The following is a 23,167-nucleotide window of genomic DNA, read 5'->3' on the forward strand; positions in this document are numbered from 1 at the left end:
TGTCTTTGAAGTGGACAATTTTGAATCTTGTCAAGCCTCTAAAGGGGACAACATCAGAGAACGTGACATCCAGAACATCACTCCCTCTGCTCTTATACACTGTTTTGGTTAATATGACTTGAGCACTTCTTACAAGGAAAACTACTCCTATCTTTGAATTTGCCAAAATTAATGATTTGGCATATTGAAGACTGCAAATTAGCTTGAGGGCAGAAAACATTCTGAGAAAGCTTTTATTGCAAATGAGCCACTCTAAATCACCAAACTGAGTAGGCAGTAAATAGTAGGGAGAGATATTCAGCAACTCAAACCACATGCCCTGATCAGGACTTTTTGTTCTGCATTAAATAAGCTTAATCAGGCCAGTGTCAATCACTGATGTCTGACAGCTTCTTCTCTAGTCAGTGTAAAGAACCGTCTTGCTTTTTGAAACCTTAAAGTGTTTTAGCTACAACAGCAACCCTATATATTAGTGAAATAACACATTTTAAGCCTTGAAACCATTTATCCTTATCTCATCCCAAGCACCACTTAATGCAAGTCAGAGGGAGTATTTAAAAAAAAAAAAACCTGAAAAAGTGCTATGTTCACACCAGGCATTCTGTGAGATTTTACAGAAATCCTTGATACCAGAAATCACAGAAATCCTGCATACATGAGGTAATTTATGCTGTTACTCTCTGTACTCAGATCTATCCAGTGGTGGTTCATTCTGCCTCCCTCTAAAGCACAACCTTAGAGCTGCAGTGGTGGCAAGCACCTTGTTTACATGGGGTAAGAACTTCCAAAACATTGTTCCCCAAAAGAGCAGCACTCAGAGAACACTCGGATGCAGCACACTGCAGTCATGAGGGGCAGCCAGCTTTACTTCCAGATGTTTACTGCCAACAGCTCAGGCTTACAGAAAAGAAACAAAATAACCTAAAGCCCCCTAAAAAAACAACCTAACACTGTACTGATACCAAACCAACTTAGAAGTACATGGCTAGGTTGTGCAAGGAAAGGATTTGTTTTACAGTCCTGTATCAGTCACACATTTTTCAACATTATCTCTCAACGTACCAGAGCAGGCAGTTTCCTAACCTACTTCTGAAAACAAGAACAGTTTTGTGAGGATTAGGACTGAGGAAAACATTCCCTTTCAAGCTCCTACTCCCCATTCATACACCCCCCTAATATTCAGCTAACAAGAATTAAACAGGTATCAGAAGTTTAAACAGCTTTACTATAGCCATGAGAGGAAACTAATTTCACACGTACATGGGGGAAATGCATCCTTGCAGTACAATGGTTTCAGTACAGTGCAAATTTTCTTACCTGCAAACCCCACAGAATACGCCATGTTCAGCTCATGCAGAATTTCCAGAGGGAAAGGGTATTTGTTAGATGTTAGTACAGCAAGTAACCTCACTGCCCCAGCTAATCTATGGACATCCTCTCCTTTCTAATCCGCAGAAACCTAACCTTAGAACTACTCATTACCAGGGAGAAGAGAACAAATCCCCTTAACCCTTTTCTTGCATAAAACAACTACTTTACATCATCTCTCACTTAAATAGTTTCTTATACCTCTCAATTTTCCCAGTCAATAGGGTGTTCATCAGTTAGGGTCTGTCTGCAGCTACCATGCCTGTGATTGCAGTGAGAATCTGTAACACCAGAGTGTTGATCTTCTGTGGCTGGCTACAGGATTTCTGCAGCAGCACAGGAAATATCCGGATTTCCATTTAAGAAAAAAAAAAAAAAAAAAAAGAGAAAAAAGTAATTACCCTGAAGCAATCCAGCTGGAAAGGTCCTCCAGGTTAACTCATTTCTTTGTTAGTTACAGCAACACAAAAATCAAAGCTGATCTGTACTGATTTCCTAACGCATCACAGCCCAGATCGGCTGTAAAGTGGAATCTGTGTCAGAAGCACATTTAATCCTGGGATTCTCTTCAGCTAATAACTGAGCTATATAGCAAAAGGACCAAAAATAATCCAGCCCAGACTGTCTGCATCCCTTAATCAGCCAAGCTAAATTCATACGTGATATCACTACTTTCTCTAAGAGACTGAATGTATATATACTTACCTCTCTCTGTGCTTGTATGTATGTAAAGGCAGACGTCTCCTTTGGGTTTTGTAGTTCTCAGCTTTGCACCATTCACAGTAAACGAAGTTACACCACTGCTACGTATTTGTAGCTGCACCTTGTTCTTGAAAGGCAGGGATGTTAAGGAAGAATTTCCCATCTCTAGATGGGAACATTTTTTAAATGAAATTTTAAATGTAATTTTAAAATTACATTTTTGGTTTAAAGCACAGAATCAATGTGGGACTTAGGTCATATGAAACAAAGTGTAATATTAAAATACTTTCTTCTGAAATATCAAAATACAATAAATGCTAACTCAAACCAGTTACGCGGGGGGAAAAAAATCCCGTATCTGTTTTTCATGGTTACACTCCCACAAAAGGCAAAATAAATCCTGAATTCAGATCTTAATGATTCTGAATTCAGAATTATTGCTGTTAATTTACTCAGCTGTTCAGCATAGCCCCTTTTCAAAGGGCAGTTTTGCTCCTGCAGGCTTCAGTTAATTTTTTTTTAAATAGAGTTCCAAGAAGTGATTGCATGGAAAGGCCACATCTAGCGCAAGGTGAAGTGTTTGAATTCTGCCTTATCCTTCATTATGCTCTTCATCCCTAGAGTTATTTGCCTTCCCTCCTTCTCAAGTTAGCTTTTTATAGCTTCCCTTTTATTCATATTATTGCTTATTTTTTCCCGATTTTTTCAGTGCAATTTAAAAAATAAGATTAAGCCAACACTAAATTGTTTCTAAACATAAAGTCCACTCTCTATATTCTCTTATCACTATAGTTTGTTGCAAGTTTAACAGTAGTTTTATATATCATTGTTCCAGAATTACTCTTTCCCCTTCTCTAATAAAACTGGAAATAATTTTGAAAAGACCAATCACTTTTACTTTATTATGAAAACTGCTACGTTACAACTGTGTTCAACACAACAGTATTTTGGCATATGGGCTCTTTCCATTTCAATGCCAATATACAAGCCACTACCTCAAAATATGATACGCATTATCTATGGCAGCCTAACAACTTAAGCCATTGTAACATTCTGTAATCTACATTTCCCCTCCCTTTTTTATTTTTTTGAGTCAGTCCTGACACCTACAATACTCTAGTTACCCACCAGTGGTGATAGCAATAAACCACAGAACACAACACACACAAACTCAAGGATTCCCCCAGGGAAATTCTTTCTTCTCTGCAGCTTCCGAGGTGAGCTGCTCCAGCAGGCGTGATCAGGATCGTGCTAAGGGACTGCAGGGAGCTTTCCCAAAGTGGGAACACCTTGTAATTAGTGCCAAGAGAGACAGCCCAGCGTGTCCTGCTCTGAGTGGAAAGCATGGAAGCACTGAAGCTCTGCCTCAGAGGCAGCTCTGGCTTGTCACAGGCAGAACCAGGAGCGATGGCAGCAGTTCCAAACCCACCAGAGCAGCCACCCCAACACAGCCTGTGGGATGAACTGCTCCAGAGCATCCCTGCAGCAGGAAGAGCTGGGCAGTGGTGCCAGGGCTCACCTCTGGGGCAATGGCTCTGCATGCTGAGCCCTGCTTTTCGGGAAGGGGCTGACACCACTTGCTGCTGAGGAGGGGAGTGAGAGAGGAGCCTGGTGGGCACCTGGTGTTAACCAAGGTCAACCCAGCACATCTGTTCAAGAGCACCTGCACCCTTCTCACCTCCTACCACAAGGGCTGACAGACAGCATTTCTAATCGGCATAAGCAAACTGAACACTGCACAGCATTTCATTCAGTGCCAAAATCTGAAGTGGTCAGTGCCTTTTATTTATTCCATGAACAGAAAGAACGGTAAATGCCTGTATATTTACAATTCTAGTAGACAGGAAAGTCCATGACAGTGTGATTATTTCCACAACAGCACATGAATACTGCATTCAGCAATGCTGTTCAACACAGATGCCTCAAAACCGTTATAGCCAAACACACTATTAGGTACCCATTATAAATACTAACATATTTCTATTTTCTTAAATAAACAAACATACAGCTTAATTCAGGAAGACCAAATGGTTCTGTGGTGCAATTCATTCCTTTTAAACATTTCTGCTGACAAGCCAAGAATAATAAAAACAAACCCACTGCCTTGGAAGCCATGCGGTCCAAACTCTCACATGTGTTCCATGAAGATTCCATGCCTTTGTGCAGCATGGTTAATTTAAAAGGAGTAAATAATTTTTCTCTTAGAACAGGAAAGTAAATATTTCTTCTTGGTAGGTACTTGACAAGCCAAGTCTTTAACTTCATCACCACTTCACAGAAAGCTTCTGGCTGTAGTGTTTCAATCTTAGAATTTAGAGTTCAGAAGAAACAACAGTGTATTTTCATCTGTAGCAGCAGAACTACAAAAAAATATTTTCTAAGGGCCATTTCAGGGAAGAAGTGGTTATTAGTGAAGTTCCACTGAGTATATTATCCCACAGAGGCAGGTTGTAAGTGATGGTCTAGGTAAGCTTTTCGTGTTGAATCTGGTAGTAACAGGCCTGAATTAAAACAAAGTTCAGATTAGCACAAGTGTCTGTTCACAGCAAAGCATCACACACAAAAAACATAGATTTTTTTCTATGCAAGAAACAGAGGACAAGGCTCTCTACAAGCAGTCATGCTACAGTGGCACTCAACACATCAAAATCTTCTGATATGTGAGCTAGCAAAATGAGCAACAGGAGACTAAGTTACAAATTAAATCCAACACCTAATCAAGCAAGAAAGCATTATCTGGGACTCAATACTTTCACAGTCCCCAGCTATGCCAAGATGGAAGTATATTTTTGGTTACAAGTCTCTCTTTGCCTTTTGACAGAAGGACTCAAAAGAAAGAAAATATTTTTTTGCAGGACAAGGATGCAGTGATGAAATATTTCAAAAGCACTCAGACAGAAAAGCAAAGGTTTCCATCACCCTGACCTCCTGTTGAAACTTATTCACTTTTTAATGCCAGTTCAAATATGTACTGGGTCAGGTCAGCCAGGATCAGAAACTTAATACAAATGTCTCAGGCAACACTTGCACTCATTGCAAATTAGATTCTACTTCTGCTTCCACCATGTAGGTTCTTCAGTAAATTTGAGCCAATGAAAACCTTCCTTTTTTGCAACATCATGAAAATAAAAGGTCTTAAAAAAAACCCCAAAATTCTCTTGACCCAACTACCCAACTATTTTGAGTTTGCACAGACAGAAAATACAAGGATGATAACCTAACACTCCAGTTTAAGTTTTTTACTTAAGTTTCAGATTTAAAGCCTCCCTCCTAAACACCACCACAGAAAGGATCCACATAGCTGAATTGTCCCAAGATACACATGATAAACAGTTTTGAGGAACCAAAACATATTTCCATTATGAATGCCTTAGTGTACAACAGGATATTCTTCCAAACACACTCTTCCTCTTCCCATACTTAAAAAAAGATAAGAATACTTAATAAAATGTTGAGAGTGACAGAGTATTTTTTTTTTTACCCTGAAACTGCATTCTTGGAAAATCTCAATGTAATGTTAGACTTAAACTTTAATGAAATGGCTCATCTCCAAAGAAGCACTTAATTTCAATTTTTATAGGGAGAGTAAGGCTTGTTAAGTTGCAGGGGAATGACAAGCTCCAGGTGAGCATTTACAACAGTTCAACAGCAACCAATGTTACCTTTGACTAATCCACATTTGCACATTGCACCATTTTTATTAGTGGTACCTGCAGTTAGGAGGTTATCCAAAGCACTACTTTAAATTTCCTTGCCTACCCTAGTAAAAAAAAAATTCAGTTCAAGTCAAAGAAATTATAGCCTGATGTTCATATAATTGTCCTAAGCTGATCTTCATTGCTAAATTTGGTTATAATTATGCTGATTATTTCCAAAGAAAGCCTTTAATAACTGTGAATAATTTTCATACCTTCAAGGTAGTGAACATGATGCCTTGCTCCCCATGCTGGAGATAGGGATCCATCAGGTCTTCGATTAAGTGCACCTCAGACCCCAAATTCCTTATCCTGCCACATGTGAGAGTGGGAAAGTGAACATGGGAACAAAAGTGGCCAGTATAATGTTTCTTAATTCTGAATTCAGGGCCTATTCACAATAAACTGTTGAAGACTTTTTCAGGCCAAAGCAAACAGTTCCTATAACAAGCAGCAGGAGCGTTTAACACAGAAATACTTGTACTGCCTGTGCTCAGCTTATGCCTGATGCCACCCTTAGTGCCTACCTGGCTCGTAGCACCACATAGAGAAAAACAGGAAATAAGTCATCCATGGACCACAGAAAATCTTCCTGAAGGGTCTCAAGTACACTCTGGGAGATCTCTTCAAAAGTCTGCTGGATCACCTTCAACTTGTCAGCTGGGGTAAATGTGGTACTATTTGAAGAGGAAAAGCAAACCAGGGAAACAGTAAGCAGTGAGAGATCTGTCTCTAAACCAGGAAGGGTTTGCTGGCCAGCATGGCCCTCCCTGTGCCATGGAGATCAGTCAGACATTGACACTGCAGCAGCCAGGGCTGCCAAGGCTGCACAGTACACAGGTTACAATCACCACACCAAGGCACACTACTGCAAGTGAGACTCTCTTCACGCTTTAATGGTGTTTTAATATAGTGGTAAAAAGGGAAAAATTCCTTTCTAAAATATTTCTCATTTCCTAATTTCTTAAATTCTTGCATAACAGACACAGGAAAGCCTCCCATGCTCAGGTCACTTTACCACAGCTGTTTGGATATTCACATGTGTATTTGATAGACATCCTCATGCCTTTGATTCTAAAGGGTTCCCCACGGACACCTTTCAGTCACGTTTATGAGGCAACACTTCATCCCCCAGCAGGAGAAATTGCAATTAACTCAGAACTGGAAAATGTCTTAGTGACTTCTCTTACAAAGGTGAACAAAAAAGGGTGATGTGTTAAGGATCCCAGTCAAGTAAACCAGACACTACTCTAGCAGGAACAGTAAAACACTGAAAGACAAATTGCAGAGAATTACCTGATTTGCTGTAAACATTCAACAGCAGAGGCAAAGCAGGCGTCCTTTGTGTTTGATGATACCTGTGTAATCATGGTAAGATTTATCAGGCAGGTTCAGCATCCTCACTGTTCAGTGTTGAGCCTCTTTCAACAAGATAATGATTAAGACTGTAAACTATACATTTTTTCTAATCAGTAAAGTATATAATGATATAACCCTCTTAATTAAGCAGCTCGGAAACCTCCTTGCTAGATGTTTATTCTCACACATCCATAACTGAAGACCAAGCAAAGGTCTCTTGAATTCATTACCAAGTCAGTCAGTGAGTGACAAAGCTGGACTGCTGGCCACTGTAAGAAATCACAGAATGGCTGGGGCTGGAAGGGACCTCTGGACATCACCTAGTCCAGTGCCCCTGCTAAATCATCACCATAGCATTTAAACAGTAGGCAAACTTAAGGGAAATATGATAACACGGCATATCTTAAGCAAAAAGCCTGGCCAAAAATTCTTTGACCACGTTGATGATTTCAGCTTCTTGAAAGAAGCACTGGGCATAACATACAAATAAGGCTCGATGAACATACCTTTCTACTCTCTCCAAGGATGGATACAGTTCCTGGCCAAAATTTCCTGTAAGAAACCCAACATAGTTCACTGAAAGAACAGAGTCTTCAAGTATTTTTCACATTACAGGAATGAAATCGCCATGTTCTGAGGCACAACAGCCCTTCCTACACGATCAGCTACACCTTCCACAGGTACCCAGAAAACTGTCTAATTTGAAATGTCTCACTCTGCTTATGCAGCAATCTCAATCTTTACCTCCTTCCCATCCCTCCCACCTCCCCACTTTGGAAGAAGTTTGATTCACTCTTTCAACCCTTCTAACTAGACTGAAAACATGTTTAAATGCATTTAAATCAGATAAAATACTTATGAAAATTGGGGCTTGGTTTTAGTTGCTTTATCTAATTACATGCCATAACCTGTTCCAGTTTCTGTTTTATTGTAGCAAACTCACGCTTGCACTCCAAGAAAGCTGAGAAGAGCCAGATCAGTTTGTTTGTTTAGACGTAAAACGCATTCCCAGTAAACGTCCTCCTCCCGCTCATTGTCCAAGGCATACAACATAAACAGAGGGGGATAGAGGCGAGGCAGTAAAACAGGGAGCAGCAAGCCAAAACTGGTTACCACATAGCTGCAACAAAAAAATAGAGGTGGTGGTTTGCAGAGGAAGACATAAAAAAACTAATTATCTATAAAAATTGAATGAAAATCATTACAACAAATCTTTCACGTAGCATGAGCCTATTCTATGAGGGATAAGAGAAAAAAAAAAAAAAAGTACAAATCCATCAAATAGCAACTCTGATAAGAAAAGATCGTAAGTAACCTCCAGTGCTCTTATCCCAAATACTTTTCTGAAGCCCAGGCCTTAACTTGGCTTACCCATAACAAACAAAAGCAAATTTTATTTTAAGCAAAGAACCACTGCATGGACAAGCATGAAATGCTTTTTACAACCATAACATGGAAGTTTGCTTATCAGAATCTATCATCAGCACCAAAGGGGAAAAAACCCACTGATTAGATCCATCAGTTGAATATTGTTTATCTTTCTTCCCCCACCCAAGAAAAAAAATGCAACAAATAAAACAAAGGCTTCATTAGTTTTTATTCATTTTTCCTTTATGTACCCTGGCTCAGGAGATTCTGATCTGGAATCACATTTTGCACTGCAGAACGATCGCCTTCCTTTTGGCTCTGTTGCCAGAAATGGAATTGTGCTGCCCTCTTCCGGGAGATCAGGAAACAAGAACCTAAATGGCAACACACATAACAGCATTTGAGCTCAGGTCAACACATCTCCACATATCTCAGCACCAAGGAAAGACCGGAGAGAAAAAGGTCAGCAGAAATAATAAATGGTAGGCCAAGACAGCACAGCTAACACACATACAGTACCAGCTCCCTGGAAGAAAACTTAGGAAGGCCAACCCCTCCAATACCAAGGACACCTTTCCTACATTAACATCACTTCCCTCCAGACAAGGCTTTTAATTGTTAATAATTTGGAGTATTTCTGCTTTCAGATTGGAAGGACACAATTAAAGCTGTAATTATTCTCAAGAATCTAAGCCAGGAAGATTCGTAAGATTCATAGAAAGGTTGTTCATCCACATTGGTAAGAACTTTAACACCATATTGGTGAGAATACACTGGGATTCCCTATCCTCACTAGTGTTCTATACCCTGGGAACACTGCCTTTGCACAGCACCGATATCCACAGACACTAAATTCTAAATCCATTATTCCAGGTGAGCTGCTTACAGCAACACTTTGAAGTACAATGTGGGATGCAACACACTAGGTGTAAAGAGTTTAGGTTTTCCATTTTTGACAAAATATTCACGACTCCTTAAAAAAATTAGGAAAATACAAGCAACCCCCAAAATCAAGTAACAATGCCAGCACTTTTGAACTGTACAACACCCAACAGCTCCAGTGCACAGTACAGCTTTTATGAATTCAGCAGTAGTTTGGCTTGGAAATGAGTCTCGTTACCTGACCAGCTGGAAGATGCGTTTGAGGTAGGACTTGATCTCTCTTACAGCCTCCTGCAGCAGTCGCCGATTTGCTCCTACTCCAACATAGGTCATCCTGTAGACGGCCACCAGTGTTTCCACCAGCTTGCCCAAAGGATGGAGAGGAGTATCACAAGCCTGAGACAAAGGATATTATTGGGCCAATCAGATAGGTCAATGGCAGACAAGTTTAAAAAAATTGAATCCAAGAGACATGGGTGAGAGCTCCAAAAACAGGTTTCTAAAAAAAATATTACAAATATCTCAAAAATGAGCTATATTTAACAAATTACCATTTGGATTATAAAATTTCTATGTCAGCTAAACACTATTTATAGGAGTCAAGACAGTACAAGAACTTGTGCTCCTACTTGAACTAATCATCTGTCCAATACTCTTGAAATCATCAAGTATTTCAAGATGCTTTGCTGGGATCCAACATTAAAGAATGAAAACAGTAACTGAACAGAAAGAGACTTTAAGAGATCATTCATTAGGTATTCAACAATATATTAAGTCATGATGAGTAAGCGATGAGCAAGCATGAACTATGGATTACAAAAGTGCAAATATGGGAGTAATTAGGAAAGCTATTACAAAGTGAGTTTGATGTCATGCACTGCCATGCCTTATTGTGTGAGCATTTTAGCCACAATACCTTTATCAAATATTTTTTTATATTTTCATATTTTTCCAGGGTGAAGGCACCAATGTGTTGTGGAATGAACTCCAAACTTTCCAGTGTCTGAGTATGTGAGCGGGTCAGTAATTCCGGGCTGCAGTTTAAAAAGACAAACATTGTATAGGATGAGACACACCATGAGGAAAAAAACCCTAACATTAACAACTCAACTAGTAATAAACACCAGTGTGTTCCTGAAAGGGTTTGTAGTGCCCAGCAGTAAAGGTTATGATTTTGTTTGGGATTTGCTGTTGTTTTAACTAAAACTAAAAACTAGAACTTTGCAGTTCCGAGCTGAGTGCAATTGCAGTTTCCTTCTCCATCATGTTTTGCTTGCTGACACATTCGCTAGGAGCCAACCTGTCTTTGTGCTGCCGTCGGTTGGTGGTCAGAGCCACTGCAATGTTGTCCCAAGCCTTCCATCTGTCCCCCTGGCCAGGGCTCTCACAACCAAGCTGGTTCCAGCATTCTTCAAATACCGCTTTCCATTTCTCATCAGGGGACACTGCCAGGATCCCAAGTTTCCGCCTAACAAAATGACCAGTGGGTCTGTTAAAACCAAATAGCAACGAAACAACACATTCAGCTTGAAAACCAGCCATGGCTAATGTCAGTCATCTCTCACACTGTTTTACCAAAAGCTGACAGACTTAACAGTCCCTACTGTGAACCAAGTTTTAACACTAAGAATTAAGTTAGAGCCTACTACTAACACCTACAAGAGAGAACAGCTATGAACTTTGTTAGTTTTACTCTTTCTTGCAGCCTTCTAGGAAGCAGTACAACAAAGGGCTGGTGCTTATCTTCACTACTGGTATTCATTCAGAAGTCTCAGGACACATTCATGTAGCAAGGACACAGCACAAGCAAGTCCCATGTATCTCACTGTCCTGGAGTGTACAACTAGCACAGCTACCCACATAAATACTAAGGACGGGGACACAGCTTCTGACCCTGAAGCAGTAGCTACAGATGATGTTGCATAACGTGTTAGGGATGTGCTGACAGAGAGCAAAACCAGCTCAGGCATCGTTTCACTCACTGCCAGACAATGCTCAGGGATCATCTACAGGCAAAAGAAAACCAAGAGCTCTTCTTCCCCTGTATATAGATAAAGATATCTCAGACATATAATGAAATTTAGGGCTTTGAAAATCTTTCTCAAAACAAATAATTGCTCTCAGGGTTAACAGTTCTATCTTGATTTAAATCAAGTGTCAGAAATTGTCAGACCTTTCATTAGTATTTCTTCCAGCACATTTGAGATGAGAACTAGCAACACAGGTATTTTCCCCATGCTGCCAGTTTCACAAAGCAGAAAAAGTAGGCTCTAAGCCTTTTCAGAAATTATACCAGTAGATTTTCAACTTGAAGACAGTCAGGAGAGGGTAGATGAAACCCTTATTTCACAAGCAATCCTCAAAAATATGTACATACATTTATTCATGGACTCCCTACTGGGGTAAAAAGCAGACAGCTGCAAAGGCTGCAAGTGTTCAGTTCAGCAGGGAGGCCCTGCTTAACTTGCATGCTGTTGTAGGTGTCAGCACTGTCAAAAGAAATTACCAGAGAAAGCTTCAGGAAGCCAACTGAGAAGTAATCAGTGCAAAAATATTAGAGCTGTGTTTCCAATTTTAATCTGAAATTTCAGAGCACACTTCCAAGATACTGAATCCCATACAGCAATTGCTAAACCATTACATGGTGCTACCACATACCAACATCTCACCATCAACTCTTTACTTAGGTTTCTTCTACTCAAAGATTTATCAGTTAGAACTTCAACAGGTTTTGGTGTGTTTTCCCCCAGAAATAATGAAGCAAACTGCCCTAATGCATCTGCTATACAGAGGGGTTTAAGGATACTTTTCAAAGTCATCTTTGCTGAGGTATTAAAACGCTCTTTTGCAAATCAACAACTTTCTATTTTCTTACACACTGTTTGGAAGAGGTGGAGGATCCAGTCAATCCTACCCAAATATATATCCCCACTGGCATATTAAATGACCAACTTAATTCATTAAGTTGCTAACAAAGTAACTGGTAGAAGGCAGAGAGGTCTGTGATTAACTTAACTGCTCTAATGGAACTTTGTCTTTCTCAGGAGCTCAAAAGTCAGCAGCAGCTCTGAACTCAGGTTCTATAAGTCTGTTCCAATATAAACAAAAAAATCTGAGACTGCTAGAGCTCAGTAGCAGCACATCAGCTGTCCTGTAATTTCATGCCACTATCTGCATAGTCAAGTAGTAATTAAAGCAAGAACAACTATTAAAATATGTTTATCTTATTTCCTGAGCAGCAAGAAAGAGGAAAAATGTTTTCAAAACCTCGCTGTTTCCTTGGAAGTATTTTTGACTGGTCTTTGAAAAAAGACAAACGTTCTGTTCCTAAATATTACTGAACCATATAAGAAATTATTTATTATTCAACACTCACAGTGCTTTAGGCTTGTCCTTCTCATTCTCATATAAACTAGGTTTGAAATAGGTTCCTGTGATTTTTATTCCAGATCCCCACTCTCCACTGAAGAGACCTTCAATGTAATCTCCATTTGGCAAGGTCAGTGTTCCCTTGAGAAAAGATAATTAAAAAACTTAACTAAAATCTATTGGGAATGAAATTACCTTTTATTTTCTTAGATGGTAACAGTATACAAGTGACAACTGTAATACCAACCTTTCCACTCAGAGTCCAGTTATCTGAAAATTCCCCCTCATAGACTGTATCATCCTCAGAAAGCAGAATTCCAGTCCCCTACAAAAAGAATCAAAGAACACAAAGCACTAATTATAACAGAAGGTCACACCACAGATCTAAAGATGTGCTTTAGAAAATCTGTTATTAATTCTTAGCAAATAGTAATTTTTAAGCTCTTTCTGAAGTAGTCCTAGGTAAAACAGCACAGGGATAATAAAGTAAATTCTAAAAGAATGGACAATAGATTAGAAGAACAAAAGGTTTCCACAGCCTAACACACATTTATCTGCCTCAGAAAGCCGCCACACTTAGAGAAGTCCCTAAGTCCAGGGTCTGGTGTCCAACTCACCATCATTTTGTTGGTGCTGAAGGCTCCTTCGTAGTACAGTCCAAACTGAGTAACCACAACACCATTGCCTTGGCAAAGATCATCTTGCCACATTCCCATGTACTTCTCTCCTCTGAAGAAAAATGAAGTAGGAAAAACAGAGTCTAGATAGACTAGAAATGTACTTTCTTTGGCTTTACAACCACATTTGACCACTACAGAAATCATCAGAAGACGGTCGTAGAGCACTTGCTTTGGGTCTGTCAGTCTTGTTTCACCAGCTCCATAGAAATACCAACTCTTTTTGAGTTATTAGAGTGAACTTTCTTTCCTAGTTCACATTTCAAATTTGCTATATCCAAGCAAGCTGATGATCTAAAACAGATCTAAAACTTGTTTAAATAATTGTTTTACAACAATGACAGCAGGCAATAAAGAGTGTCTGCAGCTATTCCTTGTTGGTCTGTTTTGCAGAATAAGTGCAGAAAACAAATCCTGATGACAACAAAGATAGACAGATTACCTCCCCGAGACCAGAAACAAAACTACATCAGGGCATGTTTGAGTAGCTCTGGAGTGAAAAGCAAACGCCACACTCCTCCTTCACCATGAACTAACACTGCATTTACAAATTCTGGAGGTGAGAGAATTTGCAAGAAAAGCTGGTATCTATTTATCCTAGGTAAATAAATGACTAAAGAAAGTATGCAGATACATCTTGGCACTACAGTCTAAGAACAACCACCACCCCTGAGCAAGACTAAATGCAAAACTGACATCAGGAAATACCTAGAGATGTTATAACAGCTCTGTTTCAGAAAAACATCCCCCCTCCACACTCTAGACTTTTGCCTGCTTGGCTTTTGAAGTGGGCACTCAGTTAAAACAACAACAGTTCTTTGGGCTTTCACCAGAAGCTCTTCCCTGAAAAACAACCAATAAATTGGTGACTGAAAGAGACACTATATTGATGTGTGCTCAGGGTTCATTTACTGCACATATTTAGTCTCTGAGACCATCATTTCAGTAATCTGCCCTGAGAGGAAGCATCTTCCCTCCACTGCAGAATAAGCCAATGGAAAACCTGAGTGTGAGCTGAAATTCATGGGCACCATTATCTGCCACTGAACAACCCAGACTCATAGGCCTGAGATGAAAGAATACTCCTCACATGAATTTTTAACACTTTCAGCACATGCACAACACAACACCTCAGTAAGACACCATATTCAGAGCTAGTTTTCAGGCAGGAGTGGGACAGAAAAAAACATTGCAATCCCTCCACTATTCACTCCAGAAGCAGCACCAAAAAGCAGCTCCTACACCCATTTCTTTATACCATCAACCCAGAAAGCCCAGCAATAAAGAATAAAAAAAGAGACATACGCTGCTACTGGCACTAACAAATCAAATCCTTTCCTATTCTTTTTGCAATTGCATGTCATACCTGAGTTTCAAGGATTTGTGGAAGCATTACCTTGTGATATCATCAAAAACTCCATAACCACTCTTCTTGTCCATTATCCACTGTCCAATGAACATACTGGGAGAAGAAGAGGTCAGCTTTCCACTGCGCAGCAGCCCGTGCCCGTGCCGCATGTTATCCTGAAAACACCCCTCATACACCTCACCAGTAGCGTAGCTGGAACAGCAACAACAACACAAGAACAAGTAAGAGTCCTATCATCTACTGCTCTGTTGGGGGGCTGGTTTGGAGTTTTTGATTGATTTTGCTTTTTGGGTGTTCCCCCCAAACAGATAAACCCTCTCTTTTTCCTTCTAGGAATTTCACTCTAACCACACCAAGCAGCAACTACAATTAAAGTACATTTAGGATAAAAGCGATCCTTTAATACAAGTTTTTGGATGCTTTGTTGTTTTAAAGCCACTCTCTGCCTAACAAGCAAGGCCACTGGAGGTTATATTTATCTCTCAGAATAAAGAAACCTTTCTTACTGCAAGGTGGCAGCAACATTAGAGCAGACATTAATAACAGACCACTGTACAAGTTACATTGTGATCAAAGCAGAAAAGCCACACTAACTAGGACCACTGATCTGCAATGTAGGAAAGCTACACACAGAGGCTTGGTCAGAGCATCAGCCCTGCTCTCCTGCAGCTGTGCAGTGACAGCAGCACAAATGCCACAAGTTACCTGTACACTCCATGCCCACACATTTTGCCTTCCTTCCAGTATCCCACGTAATGGTCCTCTTTATTCAGTGCTTTGTTAGGCACTCTGTATTCACCATACCTGCCAGTGCAGAGATGGAACACAAGCAGCTGTAACACCAACACATTTCATTAACAGAGCAGACACACACCACAGAGCCATTCTGAAATCAGAATGCTCTCTCTCATTTTTGTGCATCTCTAACTACAGCAGTCACAAATTATATTTCTTATACAATAAAGCAAGAATTCCAGCATTGCTAGGTCAACTTAGTCCATACAAATACTGCTCTCACAGGCACACTGCAGCATTTTTCTCAGGCTATGAGTCTTTTTAAATTTTAAGACTGTTTCTACCTTTGTTATTTTCTTCAGCTCTCAATAGTTCAAGTGCACTCTATTCCAGAGAAAGATGAGGACATGTATTGCTACAGAAAAGATTTTTTCAAAAGAAGCTAGCTTCCAGTTATGCTCAGTGACAAGGAATTATTCACAATTTCAGTACGCCTGAAAAGAATGAGATACACAACTATATTTATTGATTTTTATCTCCTGAGGAGATCAAAATCCAGTTCTGAAGGTTGTCCTGAGTGCATGTCCACCTAACAAGACACTGCTGTTAAGTGCTGAGACTATAACATGCATACTGAAATACAAATATAAACCCTCTCTTTTGATTTGATAATTTCAACAATTACAGCTAAATACTAATATCCATTTATTTCTGGTTGGAACTTGTTTGCTGTATTTCGATCTCTAACAACCCTAAAATCTCCAGGATTAGTTACACTTAGTTACAAATGACCCAAGCTCTAATCTTGTTTTATAGTTTGACATTATACCAATAGCCAAGAGGAATTTTAAAAAGCTGTCTGCAGTCAGACCCCGTTTCAATTTCCCCTCCAACCCAATATTTTGAAAATACATCTGGAAGCCAACTCCCTCATATATTTTTATCCTGCCCAGTAGACATGTCTGCCCACAAGATGCGTATCAAAATGCCTTTGGAAATAAGTTAATCTCTCAGCCTCAACAGTGCTCTAAGCAGATTCTTAGCAATGACATCCACAGATTAATTCAATGCTGTATAATACAGTAAGTTATTTTCAAGTGGTTCTATTTGTTTCAGCAGATAACATGATAATGTCCAGACCTTCCATTCAGCCTGCTTTCAGTCTCCTCTGCACTAGTTATCTTCATCATCACGATCACACGCTCTCATTAGTTTTCACGCAAACCCTGAAGTCTCAATTCAAAGTTTTGTCTCTTTGCTAAATTACTAAACCTTTGCTCTACCAGATATATAGCAAAGAAAACACAAGAGAAGATGCATCACTATGTTGTAAGGAAGGTCAGTAAGACTCACTGCAAAACCTTTAATTGAAAAAGGTTTTATTGTTTTCTCCAACAACAAAAAGTATTTCTTGCCTGGCTCCACAAGTAGTTAGAATATCTTACCCATCCTCCAGCCCAGTCCGGAAAGTCCCAGAGTACATTCGTCCATCTGCCCATTTTAGGATCCCTCTGGAGGAAAATACAAACCCATGAAAATGTTTAAGATAATCAATTCACTTTGCACTTTCCAAATACCTTCTGTGAGTGAGCCTACTTATTGTTACAGCAACCCTCTTTATCTTGGTTTCAACAGCTCCAATGCATTTACCTTCCATGGGGCTTTCCCGAAAGCCACCTCCCATCATAAACAGCATCCTTGAATCGAGGGTCCTTGTAGAAGGTGTATTTGGCACTGCGAGAAATAGGAGGTTCCTGTCTTGGCACATTCCCACCAGCTCCATACAGAATCATGTCAGAAGTCCCTCTAAGGGCCTGATCCACTGCTTGACTTATTGCCCTCAGCCACTTGGTCTGCAACAGAAAGAGTTTCATCACAGAAATTAGCTAACACCTGTCTTTGCACCAGCTCTCACCGTTCACAGCAAGCACAATCACGTCCCTGGCACTGCTCAGCACAGGGCTGTGCACTGCAACACCACTACACTCGGGCACCGTGTACAGCCAGGCTGCACACTCAGCTGCAGAAACACTTCATTCTTGGGGAATACTCAGGCAATCCTTCTCCAATTTGGTTTCACAGTAGGGGAAAAAGCCTAATTTGTATCACCAAAGCTGTGTCAAATTTGTAGAAATGCGCACCTTCTCCTGTGGTGTTGAAGAAACAAGAACAAATTGTTCTTCAGGTGTTGTAATCTTCAACCCATTCCTACATGGGGGAAAAGTATTTTAATCTGTGAAATTCCATCCTGAAACCCCAAGGTTTCTTAGAACAGTGATATTGTATCTTCTCTTCCCTACCCCAGCTAGCATTCCCTTTAAGTTAGCAATAAAAATAAGATACAGCAAAGAAGACTTGCTTCCCTCTCGACCACCTTATTCTTTCTGATGTTTACACAACTATTTTGAAGACCTAGAAATACATTTTCTGAAACAAGAAGAAAGGGTAGACGTGGCTGCAGTCACTCTATTCCATTCCAAGTTCACAATAATTGGTTACAAAACGCTCATCTTCTTTCCCAAAATATCAGATTATTTCAGCATCACTAGCAAGAATACTCACACATTACCAGCTTCTTCTGAAAGAGCTTCTACCCACAGTGTGGACAAGGGAAAAATATGGTGTGTTGAGAACTGTATGAAAGGAGAAGGGAAACATCATCATTACTGACCCATTAACCCGGCCCCATTTTTTTTCCAAATGGTTTCTTTTTTCCCTGTGTTTGAGAACTAGGAAAAACTGAGCATTAAGGACTCTCATAGAAATTTCTACCACTTTGTTCAAGGAACAGCCAACAGAAACTACGCCAGCCACAGGGCAATGCAATCAAGTGTTAAAAATCATGTAATTTCAGATTCATTTTTACACCACCAAAACTTCACTGTATGAAAAATACGTAATGTTGTTTGAAGCAGAGAAGAGGTTTTATTCCTGGCTGCAAGCTGGCTCACCTGAGCATGTACCAGAGCATCATTGAAGAGGATGAACCAGTTCACAGAGAACCTTCCCGCATGCTGCAGGGACAAGCCCCGATTGCTGCTCTCACAGATCAAACGCCGCTCTGGCTTCCGCAAGGAGTCCTACAGGTGGGGTCAAAAGCAAAACAACACAATCCCACTTCTCACTGTGACTTCAGCTCAGTGCTTTGGTCTTTCACTGTAAAGGCCCAACCTTTCTAAAGTAAACAGTACTACAGCAACACCAGCTGGAAAAAACAGCAAGTGCAACTGGGACAGCAGCATCAGTAATAGACACAGGCACTAAGAGCAAGAGATTCAAGCTGCTAATGGACTGGCAATCACTACCATACCGTCATTTTCCCAGGGAAGGTCTTCCAGAAGCCAAGGGTGTATTCTGCTTCTTTCATTTTTCTGCTAAGATGGACAGCAAGGCTCTCATAACATGAACTAGAATCCTGCAGCTTCTGGTATTCGGGAGATGCCTGTAGGGCACAGGGTAAGACAGAACTGAGGACGTTTCTGAACCCCTGCACCAACACCACCAACCAAGCTGCAATACAACTGCTCATTTTATTAAATCAGCACTGAGTGCATGACAGTTGGTCTGGGTAACAAACAGAGCAGACCGAATTATTTTCTTGGTCACATGTTCTGCTGGTGTGCTGATAAGTTTTTAAAAATCACATGAAGGCCCCTGAATGTTACAAGGAGAATGATTAATATCCAATTAGATGATCTACTTTCTTGCAGCTTAACAAGGTATACCAGAAGTAGTGCTCTTAAATGCAGGAACAATGTTCTAAATTACTATATTGGGCTAAATGTATAAGTAGTTACTGTTCCTGTTTAGTCATCTTTTATTTAAAAACAAAGTAATTATATACATCTAAATGGGTGGTAAAAGTCTACCTAATATATATGTAGTGTTTTTAGTAAAGTATTACAGCCAGGGGTAGCTACAGCAACGATGCCAGATGAAACTGAAAAGCAACAGGCAAACATCAAAACAGTATATTTGCAATTAAGCACCAGGCACACAAACAAGCTCTGGCAGGGTAACAAGTTTCTACCTGTCACGTGTTCTGTGCTGGTGGTGTAAGATTATGCAAATAAATCTACAAGATCTTCCCTGCAGCAAATACAAGTTTGAAGTAGCTCCTCTGAGGAATAAGCTGTTTCTAATTACCTGGCATTTGCTTCACACAGTTACTTCCAAGCTATAAGTTTCACGTGTTTATTTATTGAACTATAGATAGAAAAGCCATCCTACCACTTCAAAACACGTGGCAAGCTTTAGCAAAGTTCTGGCATAACTATGAAGTCGTCCAAATGGCATGAAAAACAGAGCATTCAAAACTTCCACTAGCTGGAGGTTTTCCTCATTCTTCTCAGACAGTTTCTGTAACAGCTCCTGGTTTTTACTCAAGAAGTCTCTAAATGATGGGACCATTGGGGAACAGAGGGACAAGAGAAGAAAAAGACATTAAGACATCAGTGATTTTTTTATGTAAATGAGCCCAGATCACTCCTTTTTGGATTATCATAAACCAATAAAAATTATAAGGGCAAATGCATGCTGCTTATTCATCTATTCACAATTTAGTTTGAGTAAGTACAGCAGTAAAGACATGTAGCTAAAACTGCAACACAAGACTTGTTTTTTACTTCTAATTTCATATGCCCAGCCATCAAACTGGCTGAAGGAAGTGGACTATGTTGCTCACTTGGAGTGTAACCAATCAATTGCCTTTTTCCTCTTTACCACTTGATTAGTAAAGAACAAGCAGGTGGAAAGACTTCCTCATTGCTTTTAGAGTGGTAAGTTTCTAACACTTGATTTATACAAGAAGGCCTGAAGGAATCTTAACTTTGTGCTGGTGCACTTCCCTAAATGTACTGAAATAATTTCTTCCCCCTGCTGTTGCTCAAGGCAGGTGACCAGTTCTCCCCCTAACTACAAAACTTACATCCTACCTCAGCAAAAGGCAGGAAATCTGTTCAATCCTCAGTCTGATTTCCAAGAGGGAGAACTAATCTAGCTCAGAGAAGAAGAGGGAAATGATTCTGAAGACAGTATGTTAGCGCACCAACCCAGGATTTCTTCATCAAAAGGAAAGCACACCTATTTTCCCTCTCCTTCACTGTATGTGTGTGCTCACTGGTGCTGGCACATAGGACACTTGCTCTGAAACACATCCAGCTGGGAAATATTTAAAGCACAAGCTGCAAGAAATCAGGTGAGGCTGAGAGAGCAGGCCCCAGGGACAGCAGAACACATCAGAGTTTACAGCAGGCTCCCTAAGAATGCTACACAATTAGCGAGATGCCATCCCACACAAAATACTGTACCTTGTCCAGGTCTGCTAGCAGTATTTAAGAACTCTGATACCGAATAAGCCTTAGGAATAAAGTCTTCTTTAGAGAAAAGACTGTTTTTCCAAATTTTAAATTTATGCCTCTGGACAGCTCGCTATTTATAATTTCGAGATCCTCACATGGAGGTTTCTCTGTTGAAAAGCACCAAACAATAACAGATAACACTCACTACAGCTTGTCTACTCTTTTAGAGGATATGCTCAAAAACCCGCCAGCTACGGAGACTTCCATTGAAGCTGGCGCTTTTCTTCAAGTCACAACTACATCTAACGCACTCATGCTGCAGAACATCCATAAAAGATGGGCTGACCCCCTTAACCACATACTTAAGACAGTACCCCCAGGGAAGGAGTGGGGGGAAATTCATCATTAGCAGCAAAGCTATTCTTAGCTTTCCTTTGCAAGGAGCGGGACAAAATTTGCACAGCATCTCTTCCCTGAAGTGTTTTTTACCTAATGAGACCCTGGTTGCAGTAGGAGAAGCTGTGACACCCAACAGTGACAACTGATGTGATGAATTCAGCATGGGAGATTTCAGTATGAGTTATAAACAAGCTTATACTTGAACTAAGATTTCCTCTAAGTCACCCTAAAAATCCTGACCAATGAAAAATAATTCTTAGTGTCTCTCTGCAGGGGGATTCTGTATTTAGACTTTGGCATTGGTCCTCAAGAGCAGAATGTTCTTTGTCCTAGGTACCTGCGTTTGCAAGAACTTCTAGAACCATAATTTACACTGCATTCAAAGCACTCCATAAACATTAAAGGACTTATTCCCAGATTACAGAATCTGTGAAGCCACAGACAAATTAAAAATTACCCCCAGTGTAACTTCTTCAGAGCACTAGGGTGAGAGATCCAGTGTCATTACTTTATTTCCTAGAGAAAAATACTCTATAGAAATGAGAAAAAAGCTTTATGATCTAGAAACCTCAACTTTACTGTCTCATGCCTTAAAATACAATTCCTTCCTTACATTTACAGCATCTATGCATGAAAAAGAGCTAAGAAACCTTGAGAGGCAGAGAAGATGCACATGCAGAAATCTTGTCTTTGCATTATTTTAAAGCACTTCCATAAACTTAAAGAATTCAAATGAAAGTGAATTCACATTATCTACTGTAGATAATTCTCTTTGGTATATTCTTGACATCAGTATTTGAAAGAATAAACAGTAACGCTGAATAATGATGAACATTTAACCTCATTTACCTAAAGCTTTCAAAAAAATCATTATCTGAACTCTATGTTTCTTCAAAGGAATTTCCAATAACAAGCTTTCTTCCTCCTTTCTCCACCTTCAAGATGAACTAACTAAACTCAGTAGCATTTTAACCTAAATTTTTATCACAGTTAGGAGGAGGTAACTTTCTCTTTACCTGAAGGGAAAGGAATAAGTGTACTCAAGTATGTAGAGACCAAGCCTCTGTGTAGTCATTACTACACACATGCACTCTCCATTCTTTACAGTTCTTTGCTAATTGATAAAGATACCCAAAAAATGGTGAAGGTTTGCTTACATTGCTGGCTTTGCAAGGACTGTAAATCCTCCCATTACAAGGAAGTTTGTTACTGAAGTACAATACCTAATAAAGGGGAAAAAAAATCTTCAGTTACAAAATGAAAACGTCTCAGAAAGTAGCAACTGTTGCAATGTCTAAGCGTTTATAATGAGGTCTGTAATATCTTTTACTACAGAAATTATGTAGCACTTGAGCAACACTCAGTGTTATTGAACACCTGGCATTCACCTTCCACAAGAGCAGTGAACATGCATCACTACACATTTCTCTGCCATTAGAACAATGCAGAGGGCTTACTTTAATTTTATTTTTGTTTCTCTCAGATTTGGGGACATACCACCTGTTCAAACACCTGTTTCAACCATTTAGTACTGCTAGCTTCTAATTATAGTCAAGATGGCAATTTCAAGAGAGGATTTTTCTCTTTTCCTGCTACTCAACATTCCATCTATGGCTTCTCCCCATCATCATAAAAAAACAAAGAATCAACAAACAAAACCACCTTTCTCCAAGGAAAGAGGTCTCTGCTCAGCCCATTTAACAGATTATACTTGTGTTGCCTGACTGATCTTTGAAAGATGCTCATAGTGTAACTCTGAGGTTTTGATGTCATACACATAAAAACATATAAGCAATAGGGAGCGAGCAGAAGACATGCAGTATGAGAATAGAGATTAGATACTTCAGTCTTTGGGGAAGAAGAAATTAAAACCTTCTATTCTGAGTAATGAGCACCAATTTTAAAAATCAGGTTACAAGAAAATTTCAAGCTGAAGGCTAAGTA

At 39.8% G+C, this 23,167-nt stretch overlaps 1 protein-coding gene across 3 annotated transcripts in view; it reads right to left on the minus strand.

Moving 5' to 3' along the window:
- Positions 1-3,814: 3,814 nt before the first annotated feature.
- ALS2 (alsin Rho guanine nucleotide exchange factor ALS2) overlaps positions 3,815-23,167 on the minus strand; it is a 36,477-nt gene continuing 17,124 nt past the window's right edge. For 2 of the 3 annotated variants that reach the window (XM_015634582.1, XM_033515986.1), the window contains exons 12-34: positions 22,381-22,446; positions 19,755-19,917; positions 18,835-18,966; positions 18,476-18,604; positions 18,087-18,157; positions 17,666-17,732; positions 17,175-17,377; positions 16,970-17,035; positions 15,495-15,593; positions 14,817-14,981; positions 13,361-13,472; positions 12,991-13,068; positions 12,751-12,884; positions 10,675-10,863; positions 10,291-10,408; positions 9,613-9,770; positions 8,744-8,866; positions 8,068-8,244; positions 7,631-7,676; positions 7,062-7,123; positions 6,293-6,442; positions 5,981-6,077; positions 3,815-4,571 (exon numbers count right to left, since the gene is read on the minus strand). In XM_015634582.1, the coding sequence (XP_015490068.1) occupies positions 4,533-4,571; positions 5,981-6,077; positions 6,293-6,442; positions 7,062-7,123; positions 7,631-7,676; positions 8,068-8,244; positions 8,744-8,866; positions 9,613-9,770; positions 10,291-10,408; positions 10,675-10,863; positions 12,751-12,884; positions 12,991-13,068; positions 13,361-13,472; positions 14,817-14,981; positions 15,495-15,593; positions 16,970-17,035; positions 17,175-17,377; positions 17,666-17,732; positions 18,087-18,157; positions 18,476-18,604; positions 18,835-18,966; positions 19,755-19,917; positions 22,381-22,446 (2,644 nt within the window). In that variant the 3' untranslated portion in view covers positions 3,815-4,532. The remainder of the gene's footprint in view (positions 4,572-5,980; positions 6,078-6,292; positions 6,443-7,061; positions 7,124-7,630; positions 7,677-8,067; positions 8,245-8,743; positions 8,867-9,612; positions 9,771-10,290; positions 10,409-10,674; positions 10,864-12,750; positions 12,885-12,990; positions 13,069-13,360; positions 13,473-14,816; positions 14,982-15,494; positions 15,594-16,969; positions 17,036-17,174; positions 17,378-17,665; positions 17,733-18,086; positions 18,158-18,475; positions 18,605-18,834; positions 18,967-19,754; positions 19,918-22,380; positions 22,447-23,167) is intronic. The other variant, XM_015634583.1, reaches the window with a different exon arrangement.

This window comes from Parus major, chromosome 7, assembly GCF_001522545.3.
Source record: "Parus major isolate Abel chromosome 7, Parus_major1.1, whole genome shotgun sequence".
Lineage (NCBI taxonomy): Eukaryota > Metazoa > Chordata > Aves > Passeriformes > Paridae > Parus > Parus major.